At 41.8% G+C, this 14,110-nt stretch overlaps 1 protein-coding gene across 5 annotated transcripts in view; it reads right to left on the reverse strand.

Annotated features, from left to right (window-relative positions):
* The window catches only part of srgap1a (SLIT-ROBO Rho GTPase activating protein 1a), a 77,194-nt gene that overhangs the window by 11,401 nt on the left and 51,683 nt on the right, over positions 1-14,110 (reverse strand). For 3 of the 5 annotated variants that reach the window (XM_085281624.1, XM_085281623.1, XM_085281627.1), the window contains exons 10-18: positions 13,901-13,985; positions 12,905-12,932; positions 11,954-12,059; positions 10,110-10,170; positions 9,419-9,496; positions 9,133-9,267; positions 5,660-5,765; positions 5,298-5,522; positions 4,357-4,436 (exon numbers count right to left, since the gene is read on the reverse strand). In XM_085281624.1, the coding sequence (XP_085137750.1) occupies positions 4,357-4,436; positions 5,298-5,522; positions 5,660-5,765; positions 9,133-9,267; positions 9,419-9,496; positions 10,110-10,170; positions 11,954-12,059; positions 12,905-12,932; positions 13,901-13,985 (904 nt within the window). Of the gene's footprint in view, positions 1-4,356; positions 4,437-5,297; positions 5,523-5,659; positions 5,766-9,132; positions 9,268-9,418; positions 9,497-10,109; positions 10,171-11,242; positions 11,277-11,953; positions 12,060-12,904; positions 12,933-13,900; positions 13,986-14,110 lie in introns of all 5 variants that reach the window. The other 2 variants (XM_085281626.1, XM_085281625.1) reach the window with 1 other exon arrangement.

Consider the following 14,110-nt stretch of genomic DNA (forward strand, 5'->3'; position numbering starts at 1 on the left):
CAATACATTCCCCTTTAACATCTACAATACAGCGAGCAGGTTCACGTGACATCGAGGGCATCCTGGTATATTCCTGTAACTGCCATAATCAATGAGTCATTTAGTTCATTTCTGACCTTGTGGGAAATTTACCAGCAGACACAACATTAATGTTGCCACTCTAAAACCAGTTAAGCTCCTCGCGTGACAACCATCATCTCAAATGTCACGCGTGTCGGACAGTGTCAAATGTCACAACGCCCAGTTTGTGCCTCCCATATGTTAACATTATTGCTGCTTCAAATAACTGTGTCCTATAGGGGAAAAACTTTAATTTAAGATTGATTTCAAAGCTGTCTTTGCTTAGCAGGTTAATAAAAAGCACAAACTGTTGCAGAGATCAAAGGAAATGTGATTATTTTTACACATACAGCACAAAAGGCTTCAACTCTTGTTTCTTTATATTTTGCTTCCAGAGAGCAACACATTATTGTCACTTTTTAAAGTGGTCTTGAGTGTTTCTCTAGGGATGAACCAGTGTTGTGTCTACACATAACAGATAACTTGGGAAAGAACCAATTTTACTAGTTACTAGTAAAACACAATTCGCTCCCTGGCCCAGAATACTATTTTTGCATCAACAAGGCGAGTTCCAAGAAGCCGTTAGCTGAAACTTGGCATTATCTCAGCATGGTGGAAACTGGTGGATTAAAACCAGAAGTGGCAGGCCTACAAATAAACCAGCTACAGTAGATGAACAGTATCTGAAAGTCACATCCTAAAGAAACTGAACTGGACCTTCAGTTAATCCTCCTACTGTTCTCTGAAAATTCATCAGAAAAGATGTTAGTGGAAGGATGGCTGTAAAGAAGCCGATCTTAAGGAGGGAAAACTGAGAGAAAAGGGTGAGGTAGGCCAAATTAGACAAGAACTAGCCTTGATGTTTGGTTCCAATGATTGTATTAGGGCTGTGCGATATGACCAAAATTAAGACATCTATCGTCCGATAACGATATAAATCACAAAAATGTAACATTTTCTGTAAATTCTGTGAATCTCGGGCAGCTCGACTTGCGTGAAGTGTTTCCAGCTGGAGTCGAGTGTTTTAACCGATGTATGAAACGATACATTTTTAGACATAAGTTGTAACATCCGCCGTTTTCTTTGTGAGTATTTATTACACGGCGTGCTGCGGGGAAAAGCCTGTTCTAACGTTTGAGTCTAAGGTTTATTTTCTAACACTTGACGGCTCTTTTTTAATTCTCATCCGTAAATAATCTGTTCTTTCACGTGATTCAGTTTATTTTGAAAAGTCTCAACAGGATCTTGAGCTTTATTGTGAAAGGTTTATGTGGAAAATAAACAAGCAGACACGCGATGGTTTTACAGTCGTTGTTGCTAACGACAACGCATAAAAACAAGCCCTTGTCTGTCTGTAGTGTGGTTATATTAAATATAAGCGAAAGAGAGAACTTTAAGAAATGAATATAGCCACTACAGTGACCATCAAAACCATGAAAAATATTGCCGTAAAGAGTTTATTTTGCGACACCACGAAACAAACGATAGCGTAAAATGAAACGATAGATGTTTTTATATCGTCATCCGATATATATGGTTATATCGAACAGCCCTAGCGAGTATGTCCAGAGGAGGTCAGGAATGAGGTACAACAGTGAGCCAGCCATCACAAAAATGGCTCGTCATGGTTTGAGGCTGGAATCATGGTATTATGAACGCAGAAAAGAACCATTCGATTTTGCTCCACTGTGTAATACTGTGTGGAAAGCTTTCAATTGGCAGAAACTTCATTTCTCAGCATGGCAATGATACCAAACACACTGCCAATGTAGTAAAAGCATACCTGGATAGAAAAACACAGTGAAACATCGGGCATTGAAGGCCTCAGCTGAGGCCAGGTCTCAACTATAATGAAGCAATGTGGGATCAGAGGCAGTATTCCTGAAGACTACTAAATAAAAAAGAAAGCTTGCCTAAAATAGTTTAGGCTCTGTTGAAGAATAAAAGTCCTCATACCAAACACTGAGCTTCAAGCTCGTTATAACTCATTTTATACAATATTTCCATTCATGTTTGAAGACGTTTCGATAAACTGTTGCATTTATTTGTCATTTTTCCAGGAAACCCTGAATGAAATGAAGAGTGTCTCATGACTTTTGCACAGTACTGCCTGCTTTTTAATCATGAACAAAATGTATCGGGAGCATAAAAACTCACAATGCTGCTAAAATAAAAGTGACTACCCAGTGTCTTATTAAAAGGAATAAGAATGTGTGCATCAAATTTAACAGGATAAGTAAAAATCTGGGCCTTTTTTTGTTGACATGAAAGAAATGGGATGACTAATATAGGATTCAACCTCTGTGCAAAACCTCAAAGCAAAAGAGATACTTCAGTGAGGGCCAAAGTGGTGAACAGGTGGACAACCGCACCCTCTTTTGGACCAAACCAAGAAGCTGCTATCGTATATTTCAAAATAAAGGTAAGCATAGGAGTCGGTGAACCTAACTGTTCTGGTACATCTTGGGGAGCTTTTCATGAAATACCCATCTGGGGAATCCTGGTGAAGACTGACATTATGTCTTTCAGAAGACTGTTTGCCTCTGAAAAATACACAAAATACATAAACTGTGGCTATATTTTCTGAATGGTCACAACTACAATATGACAAAAGATCTTGATCGTCAGTTATCCACACACTTCATTTTTTTCACAAATGTTATCAGGACAGCATATTGCATTAAGACTCTGTATGTAATCAGCTTGAAACGCATCTGCTCCAACGAGTCAAGGATATTTCTCCACCGGTGTTTGCACACGAGGTGACATTCACTTCCTTTAAAGGCCAACACAAGTTAACACGTTTGAAGCCTTGATAAGAAAGGAGAGAAAAATGATAACTATGTAAGTCTGGAGAAAACAAGCGAGAGTAACTAAACAGGAAACAAGCCCTGTTTTTGTGTCTGAAATCCAACTGAGGTCACAGGGATTTAAAAATAACTGATGACAATAACTTGACCACAGTTCAAGACTCTACAGGGAGGAACTCAGTCAGTGAGGACATCCTCCCAGTCTGCTTAGAGAAGCTTTTGGAACAAAACCATGGCAGCAAGGGCTTTCTGGAAAACACAATCTTCTCGTAATTACTCAAAGTTGATAGCTGCCATCTGTGTTTTACAGTAGGAATAAGTTTCCTCGTCTAATCAGATATTTCCTTTGGTTATACTTAACAGTAAGATGAGGGTCTTTATTTGGAAACCGTGATTAAAAGCTAATGTCAGGAGAAGAGATCAACTGTGGTTTTCAAAGTCTCTCTGTGGAGGCTGATGTCAACATGTAGCTTGGTGATAACGTGGAAGGATTTGGGTGACTGCTTTCAACAGAAAAGGTTTAGGAAAGTGTGTTACTAAGGTAAGACAATAAAATTAGGTTCAACAGTAGTTCAAGTATTTCTTGCACCGTTCTGTCTACATCTGGTCAGTTTTCTGTCAAAGTTATCTCTCACTTTTTAATGAGCTGAAAGTTTTATTGTCCTTTTCTGCTTTTTACTGTAAGTTAAACAGCAAAGTCATACCACGTCTAATCTTTTGGTCTCAACTAACTCACTAAATATTTGATTTGGACATGATGAACTGGTATCCATTTCATGGAAACAAAAGGACCACATGTCTGATCACACAACAGCGTCTGGCTGAAGTACTTAATATCCTCCAGTGTCAACAACAGCCCGGTGTTTTTTCTTCGTTTCTTCATTTCTATATATATTTCTCTGGGACATATGGAAATGTAGTTAAATGTAGACTTTATTATTTTTGAACCACAGATAAAATGTGACACTTTTGAAACATGCTTCATAAATCTGCCATAAATTACTTGTGCGCTGATTTTTCACAAAGGGAGTTAAAAATGTAATCCAAGGTTGGGACCTTTAAGAAACAAGTTTCCATTCCCAGGAGGCCCAAAAGGTGCAGACCACCAAGGAATTTGTAAAATGAGGGGGTGCCGTCCAAAGCCCCAAGGAAAGCAGAACCATTAGAATATGAATGGCTGTCTGTCATTCTGAGCCCGGTTCCCTGGCTCTTCAAGGTTAATGCATTTATCGGGCTGAAAGGCAGGATTAGCCACCCGGAGCTGCAGAGACACAAGTTTAACCCCCCACACACCAAAGACTGGGGGGGGTTAAATTTAACCGTGCATATGCTAAATGAACAATGGTTACAATAATTAGTTTTAGTTCTATATTTAGTGATTGCAACTCCTAAAAACACAATTTGATTGGACTCTAGAAGGACACAAAGGTATGTAAGAGCAAGTTTAAACATTTGTATGACTATTTACTGCTGTGCAGTCACTCACCATCCTCACTGGTGTGCGTCTCTGTTCCTCCCTCATTGTCTACCTCCTCCAGGGCTCCATGCTCGCTATAGGGGCTCTCACTGTTGGGGACAACATCCAAATTACCAGGGTCACAGCCACAACAGGGTTCAAGGACTAAGGTACATTTCAACAACACACACAAAAAATTTTAATGATAAAAAGCCATTCAAGACAAGATGAAAAGCAGGAAGGTTTTTTACAATTAATAAGACATGGAGGATGTTCAACCAGCAGCCATTATCAAGAGTTTCCCATTGTGTGGTTAGGAAGTCTTTCTAAATGATCATCTGGAAATGAAGAGTGAGAGCTGACAGGAACGCCACACATGACCGCAGATTACCCCGGCCAGGAAATGAACGTCTGCGTCCAAGCTAACATGTCAGTAGCAACCTCCTCTTTAGGGAGAGGAGGAGGCAACGAATGGAAAAGAAAATCCCAGGGGTTATGTCTCACTCGGGGAGACACAGGCACGCTGAGACAGGTGATTTACTCTGGCCAGAGATAAATCGCTGTCAGGCTGCGGTGATGTGGGGGCAGCACAGACGAGGAGAAACAGAGGTAGATAAAGTCGGGAAGAAACAAGCGATAACCTTATATACAGATGTGAGGCTGGTTTTTGTCTTGCTTGACTGCAGTTTGCTCTGCATTTCAACTAATCAGCCCCTTCCTGCCAGGTGACCTCTTTTTTCTTCTGTCATGATCGTAGAAATTAAAACGATCGTTTCAGCCTGTCTCATCTAAATACAGTCCTGAAACATGAGCTACCTCGTCATGTTCTTCAGCTGCACATGTTGAACTGGTATGTGTCATAGCTCACATCCACTCCCCAGTGTGAACATCTCTGGATGTTTGGGTCCAGTAAATGCGGCACTTCACCCGATTTAGGTATAGCACTGTCGGCATACGTTCTTATTTCTTACCAGTAGTCCCCGCCCGCCATGCACTTCTCATAGATGGGCCCATCCAGTTCTTTGACATCAGGAAAGATGGTCTCGTGGTGGATGATGATCGTCTTGATGATCTCGTTGACGTGGGCCTGGCACGAGACCTGGTCCTGGCTGTCTGGTGTGGGCATGAGTGTTGGGCCAAAACATATGGCCAGGTTGTATGGGTCCATCATGTTCTCATCACTGTACTGGGACAGACTGAAGGGAGGGACGGAGGGTGAAGAAACAAAATATAAAGGAGTAAAAGGTTGGAATATTTTAGTATAAAGTATTTCAGACAAATCATTGAGCAAGGGCAATCATGATGTTTAGGATGTTATTTTTGTTAAACTCACTGGTCGAGGAAGGCAAAGAGGTAGCGCATCACAATGAGGACCGATCTGGGAATGGTCAGGAGGATCTTACGGATGTACAGCGCTCTCTCATACAGGTTTTCTATTCCTTTTTAAAAAAAAAAAAAAATAGGGGGGGGGGGGGGGGGTGTCAAAAAGAGTATGTTGTTAGCAATAAAAAAATTTATAAACCAAAAAAATAAAAGCATATATAACAAGTTTTTCTCTGGTTCAGTCCATGGAGTAGACGTCTGGGGCTTACACTTGTGTAATCTATCGACGTTATCCACATACTCTCAAGTCTAAAGACATAAATTCGGCCAAATACTTAGTAGAAACATTAAATATTTAAACGGGCACAGACGTTTAATTGTATAAAGTCCTCGTGGACACAGGCGATATGTTGACTCTGGTAATTACCCTCACCACAACTTTGGTTTATCACCCGATTCTCTCATAAAGGAAGAAGAAGTGAAAATAGGCGCTCTGTCACGCGCACATTTTGTTTACCTTTTCAGAAATATCACGAAAAAAAGAGCAGCTTTATTATCATTTTCACAGAGAAAAAATATTGTGCTTTAGTAAGATGCAGCCGGAGAATGTCGACCTTTCTGTCCTTCGTTACTATTATGTTTGTCTCAGTGTGGCACCTGAAGCCGGCTGTTTTAAGCAGCTAAGCTGGGGCTGTGCTGGCTGGGCTGCTAAAAATAGCCATGTCACCCTCCAGCCACTGTGTGCCATCTGGGATTTGGGCTTCTGGGATACTTGTGATGCATTTCATTTTTCATGAATACCTAACTTGGATTCTGTGAGGCTCTCAAGCACTTCAGAAGCTGCTATTTAAAGATCTATTCGAACGCAGACTTCTACATCACGTGTGTGCAGCACATCCTCGCGAAGCATTCTTACCGCAAATTCCAAAATGAAAGATATCACAAGCCGCAGTGCACGGCTGCGGTGAAAATGAAACAGTCAACTGAGAGCGGTTAAACGATCTCGTAGCTGGTCTGAGCTGCTCCATATGGGAATAAGGTTTATATATGGAGCCTGCTGGGCGCTCAGCCCACACTGCAATCACTGGCATGCAGAGCTGGGAAATGTAAACAGGGAATCCCCATCACTCATCCAGCACAAATGTGTAAACGACGGTAGACCCAAGAAACTCAAGAGGACACACTTCACACACTTGCGAGTACACAAAGAACACACACAAATACACGGGGCACACAATCACTCCCGCAGAGTCGCACGAGGCATCGGGACGCACACTATGTCCATGTGACTTTGTGCATATTCAATTGTTCTTTAACAGAGCTGATGTGATGTAATGCAGTGTCATTCAAAGAGCTGACTGAACTGTGGAACGATTCAGACAAATTCACAATGTGACCATTCTTGTGAGGACTCCACTGCAGATTCAGCCCAGGGCTGCGAACATTCAACACTCCACCAAAACTCTATGGTCAGCTTTGTGCCGCTCACAACAGATCGGCTCCTGCTCAGAGCTCAACACAGCAGAGCAGGACCCACAAAACGCAAGTCCGAGTTCAGACTTCAGAATGACAAAGAGTTCAAGCAAGACTACAAGGAATATCCCAAAATGTTCAAACTTTCATTATCGGATACAGTGGGGCAAAAAAGTATTTAGTCAGCCACCGATTGTGCAAGTTCCCCCTCCTAAAATGATGACAGAGGTCAGTAATTTGCACCAGAGGTACACTTCAACTGTGAGAGACAGAATGTGAAAAAAAAAATCCATGAATCCACATGGTAGGATTTGTAAAGAATTTATTCGTAAATCAGGGTGGAAAATAAGTATTTGGTCAATAACAAAAATACAACTCAATACTTTGTAACATAACCTTTGTTGGCAATAACAGAGGTCAAACGTTTACTATAGGTCTTTACCAGGTTTGCACACACAGTAGCTGGTATTTTGGCCCATTCCTCCATGCAGATCTTCTCGAGAGCAGTGATGTTTTGGGGCTGTCGCCGAGCAACACGGACTTTCAACTCCCGCCACAGATTTTCTATGGGGTTGAGGTCTGGAGACTGGCTAGGCCACTCCAGGACTTTCAAATGCTTCTTACGGAGCCACTCCTTTGTTGCCCGGGTGGTGTGTTTTGGATCATTGTCATGTTGGAAGACCCAGCCTCATTTCATCTTCAAAGTTCTCACTGATGGAAGGAGGTTTTGGCTCAAAATCTCACGATACATGGCCCCATTCATTCTGTCCTTAACACGGATCAGTCGTCCTGTCCCCTTGGCAGAAAAACAGCCCCATAGCATGATGTTTCCACCCCCATGCTTCACAGTAGGTATGGTGTTCTTGGGATGCAACTCAGTATTCTTCTTCCTCCAAACACGACGAGTTGAGTTTATACCAAAAAGTTCTACTTTGGTTTCATCTGACCACATGACATTCTCCCAATCCTCTGCTGTATCATCCATGTGCTCTCTGGCAAACTTCAGACGGGCCTGGACATGCACTGGCTTCAGCAGCGAACACGTCTGGCACTGCGGGATTTGATTCCCTGCCGTTGTAGTGTGTTACTGATGGTGACCTTTGTTACTTTGGTCCCAGCTCTCTGCAGGTCATTCACCAGGTCCCCCCGTGTGGTTCTGGGATCTTTGCTCACCGTTCTCATGGTCATTTTGACCCCACGGGATGAGATCTTGCGTGGAGCCCCAGATGGAGGGAGATTATCAGTGGTCTTGTATGTCTTCCATTTTCTGATGATTGCTCCCACAGTTGATTTTTTCACACCAAGCTGCTTGCCTGTTGTAGATTCACTCTTCCCAGTCTGGCGCAGGTCTACAATACTTTTCCTGGTGTCCTTCGAAAGCTCTTTGGTCTTGGCCATGGCGGAGTTTGGAGTCTGACTGTTTGAGGCTGTGGACAGGTGTCTTTTATACAGATGATGAGTTCAAACAGGTGCCATTCATACAGGTAACGAGTGGGGGACAGAAAAGCGTCTTACAGAAGACGTTACAGGTCTGTGAGAGCCAGAGATTTTCCTTGTTTGAGGTGACCAAATACTTATTTTCCACCCTAATTTACGAATAAATTCTTTACAAATCCTACCATGTGGATTCATGGATGTTTTTTTCACATTCTGTCTCTCACAGTTGAAGTGTACCTCTGGTGCAAAGTACTGACCTCTGTCATCATTTTAAGTGGGGGAACTTGCACAATTGGTGGCTGACTAAATACTTTTTTGCCCCACTGTATGTATAACCCCCCCCACAAGGCTACAGTGTATAATATAAGATGATATGAGAGCTAATTATTTTAGGTCTTTAAGACAATAAAATCACCAGGATCTAAATCCATCTAAATTAGACAAATATGCTCTTCACTGTAACGCAAAGTATTTAAAATAAGTATGTAAATAAATAAAACTTGTTACAGAAAACAAACAATCAATCACTCATAAAAAGCGACTGACTGATAATACACAAAAATATGTTCTTACTGATGCAGGACAGCAGCTCATTGAACCTCTCTTTGGGGAAAAGAGGGTTCTCCAGACCTCGGAAGTACAGTTTGAGAACGCCAGCCACCGAATTGATGTCATGATTATTCTCATCGTCTGCCAGAGGGTCATTTCCTAAAACAAAGAGAAGCGAGCAGGTCAAGTTGGATTTATTTTATTGCATCATTTTAGACATATACCTAATTAAAAATAAAATTGGAAACAAATATAGTAGAGATCAAGCTGTTGACAAGCATCTTTTATAGTGAAAACAGAACCCCGGTACCTCTCTCAAATGAGTTCTTGATGTCGTTGACTTCCAGCTGGGATCCAGGTACACGAAATATTCCTTGGTGCTGGAGGCCTGTACAGGGAAAAAACAAAACAAAGAAAGGATGAGGAAGCAAAGAAAAGCAGAAGACCAACTCATGAGCTTTAATCCACCTGTGGTCATACAGATGAGAAAACAAATTGCCCAAAATGACACATCCTAAGGAAGATCAAAATTACTCATTATTCATATCATTACTAGTAATCAAAAAACATGCCCTTTACTAAGCAAGATTAAGTTACTGTAACTAGCCTGCAATATTTTTTTAGATTTATCTCCGAGTGTCATCAGTTGGTTGCCAGACAAGATGCAGAGGATGTTCTCTACAGTCACACCTTTCAATGCTTAGAATTATAAATCTGCTTTAGTCAGTGATATTTAAACTCAACAGTCATACAAGTGAGAGGTTTCTCACTGTATGGGAGAATGTATGTATGGGAATTTCAGTAGAAGAGACCACATAAAGATAAACAGGGCGGAATTTGCACATTTCCATGGAATAAACTGAAACTCCAACATCTGCATCTGTGAAAGTGTTACTTTGTCCCACACTAGATAAAGTTGGTTGGGTTATAAGAAGACCTCAAAGAAGGTATAAATACAGCAACTACTGTAACACTGTAAGGGCTGACAGTATGCTACTCACCATACAAATTTATGTAGCGAATACAACTCTCAACCACACGAGGAATAGCTTGTCCAGAGTCCTTTGAAGAAAAGTCAGATGAGTAATTCGTCATTTTGTTACATGTTTAAGAGCCTAACCGATACTACATTTCTTTCAGTGATTTGTTACCAAAAAAAAAAAAAATCACTGGTGTATAATGTCCTTGTTTTTCTTCATTAACACATAAAATCAAAATTGTGCAAAAAATATGTAATAATCAGGATTATATCACATTTTGAGGAGGTAATTTTTCCAAAATCTGATCAATTAAAACACGTGTCTCACTTTTGTGTTTTCTTAATGCATATCTGGTGCATGCAGACTGCTGACTGGTTCAATGTATTGATTGCGGCCCAATAGGAGCCGTTAAAAGAATATAATCATGCACACCCAGTGAAAGTGAAGCTGGTAAGTTTAAATACAAAGTGTGATCTTATTAAGACAGACTGACTTGACCTCACAGCTATTCCTTTGCTCAGTTTCATGGATGTCGTGGATTATCACTAAGTATACAAAAATCACTAACCAACTGGAATAGCAACACCGGAGGCCTATTGAAATGTGCTTAAACATGCCTTATGTCTTTTTTTATGCAAACAATCCAGAGCTGTGCTTAAATTAACAAGAGCTTATCCAAAAGGGCACAGACTCCATATGAAGTTCGGGCCTAAAATGGCCAGATAAGAGCACTTGGATGTGCACTCAACTCTCCTTCTGCCTGTGTGCTGGCTCCTCTTGTAAATCACTGCTGGACGGGGACTCGGTACATGCTTTTAATGATACAGTGGATCTGTTTACAGCCCTCAGGGGTATACAATGAGCCCAAACGCAACAGCCATACTAAAATCGACTAGCTATGGCTGGAGTGCAGCAGTGAGGGTTGAGGCAGAAGCCGGGGTGCTGCTAGATTATGTAATGCGATCTCTTTGGATATGAGAGACTGATTTTGATCTATAAGGAATAGAAATTTGCACAGACAACTGAAACTACAGCTGTAACCTTCAACTCAGTCTGTCTAAGTGGCAGGTAAATAACTTGTTAGTACAGAATAGATACAGGAAATGAGAAAAGGTTCGCAGCACGAGCCCCCCAACATGCCTCAGAGTTTCTACCTGATGTCGAGTGTGTGAGTTCCGTCGTCCACGGCTAAAGAGAAATGTTGCAAGAGTCGGAGATGATCAGAGATGGAAAAAGGGGAAAAAAGCAAGATCCAGATTAGCACCTCAGCAGCTTCCCACCAAAGCTTTTACTAAGAGAGCGTCACATTCCACTCTGTGCTGGCATCAAACCCATAACAAAACAGCAGGAACTGGACAGGATCAGGCAGGACTCGACACGGCCACCGGCGAGAGGCAGTGAAGAGACCGGAGGAGGGGGGCAGCACACCTTATCAGTTTGGCATCCGCTCCCCGACTGCCATCTATCCTGCTGTTTTCACTGGCCTCTGCTCTTACTCTGGAAGCGGAGGAGAGAATATCTCCCGCCAGAGCAGCTCAGTGATGCCAGGTCAGCAGTGAGTCAGGGGAGCTGATGGAGACAAACATTTATCCTTCCAACTGCTGTTCCCTTCCTCCTGCTGCCCTCCAAATCTATCAATGCCACCACCCCACACATCTGAGAAACAGACCGCCAGAGCTCGCTGACTCATGAGGAAGGTTTCCAGAATCCATCTTAGCACAAATGTTCATGTTTTGTTGTTGATAAATGATGATCAAAGCTAAGACGCTTACGGGGGAACCCACCAAAATGACCAGAAAGCCAGAGGGAAATAGAAAACGGATAGGAGAAGGTGAACAGTCAAGCGGGAGACTGGCAATCAGTACCTTAATAAATGACTCCAAATTGCCATTAAATAACCTAACATTAAAAACAGAGCGGGGTCTAGCCCGCCGGGTGCCAGTGAGGGTTCTGTACGGCCCATTGGGATGTCTAGAACACAAAGAATGAATCAGAAAAGGCAAACAATGCATTTTGTGGTTTCCCTCTTTGCACATTTATGTCCTTTCAAAACCTGAACTGAAGAGGAGGATGACTAATCTTCAAAACCTTTCAACTCCAGGTGATGGCTGGATGGATGAATAAGGGTATTTTTTCAAACACAGCTGAAACCCATGAAATAACATTTTCTTTATAGCCTTTTTTTTAATCCTCCACCAGATACAACAGGCCAGAGAAATGCCAGACCCACTGGGAGCTTTGTATGTGTCAGCATCCACCTCGTGACAGAGCCTGCAGGTGACAGTCCCTTTTAGTTAGTGTGTATGTTATAATTCTGTTCTTGAGATCTGGAGGACTTAAGAGTAAATTTTCCTCCTCGAAGAGGCAAGTTCAAATTAAACTTCTATTCCTTGTTGAGTTACTAGCCACCAAATAGGGTTCCTTTCATCAAATTAAGCATATTATCTGCTGATAACAGCCAGCCAACGTCAGTCGATAGCGACTCTCTTTAAATTGCTTTAACCGGCCTATGTCTACTACTGCAGAACCCTTTGCAACCTGTCTCTATCTCAGCCATTTTTGTTGTGTGTCTGACTTCATCAACGCCATCAGCTGTCACTGATTTCTGCTGGTCTCCCTGTATATGGTGTCCACCCATGTGCATCAAAGGAAGAGAGGTCCTAGAACTTACTGACAGAAATATCATAATATATAAAACTAGTATAACTAGCTAAGTTATGTAACTACAGAAGTAGTGAAAAGAAAAACTGTCCTGAAGTTTCAGTCGCTGTTGAAAGGGAAGTGAATATGCACAGGTGCTGATGTGTCTACTTTACCTTGTGGTCATGTATTCAGCTCGGTGGCCTGAGATATGAGAAAAGAGACAAGGTGTGACAAGAAGTTAGTTGGGTGGACATGCCAAGACTCATCACTGCAGTCCCTGCAGGGAATTGTGCATATGGCTAACAAAGCATTTGCCATCTGCTCACAACCACTGGCCTTTTGAGCAATCCAAAAGAAACCCATACACACTGTTTTTCCACATAATATTATAACCTGTGCCGAGACGGTTACATCAAAATGTAGTTCAAACATCTAAGAGGACACAGATGCACTTTTAAAAGTTATGGGCGCATGCACACGCACACAATACACAGAGCTAAGTTTAAAACAAGCAAAAGAAGATGAAGCAAAAATAACTACCAAATGGTTTCGCATAACAGGAAGACGCTCAAATTTTTTGGGTGACTCAAACCGTACTTCATGCAGACACCAAAATGACTAAGTAGCATGTGGGAGAAACAGGAGGGTTTTTTCTTCCTCTTAACTTAAGGCTTCATTAATCATTCAGCGTCGAATTTGAAGGAGACCACCGGGACTGCCTGTTAGAACAATGAACTGACAAATACAAGCTGAGCCCTTTAGGAGATCCTACCAGTGTAGAACAAGGGGGGCCTGTTCTTATACATGGCAGGCCATTAGGTTTCAAGCAAATCAATCACTAAGATGGATAATACAAGTTCATTATTGCCCCTCGGCTCTGACTTGCCTGGTTTTAAACCAGATTACAATCTAAGAGCTTTGACTGGTGACAAAAGCAAACAAACAACAGGAAGTTTGCCACAGAATAGACTGAATTTGCTCAAGATGGACTGCCAAATATAATAGAATTCAGTAAAGTACACAATTATTTGTTACACTAGATGTTTGGGTATTGATTGGGGTTAATAAGTCATTTTGGCTGGTAGAACATTTCCCATTTTAAGGTATGAATTAAGCACAAGTACAATACAGTGAAGAGTCTAAGGGTAAATACAGGGTCGTGAATGTACCTTCACCAAGTGCCCTCTTCAGCAAGTCGTGCTTGGCCTGCAGTTTGGAGATGAGATTGCTGCCTTCCAAAAACTCACGGAATTTCTGTGGAGAATTTAGAGTAATTACCCAGCAGCCCTGAGCACCGGCAGGAGCACCCACTCTTAAGACGGCAGTCTGTGATGAAGCAGCCAAGGGCAAAAGGACGTGCTAAGCGCCCCTTTTAGAAG

Source organism: Mchenga conophoros, linkage group LG7, assembly GCF_057382185.1.
Source record: "Mchenga conophoros isolate Kocher_MC1m ecotype Shallow Benthic linkage group LG7, M_conophoros_male_GT1.1, whole genome shotgun sequence".
NCBI lineage: Eukaryota > Metazoa > Chordata > Actinopteri > Cichliformes > Cichlidae > Mchenga > Mchenga conophoros.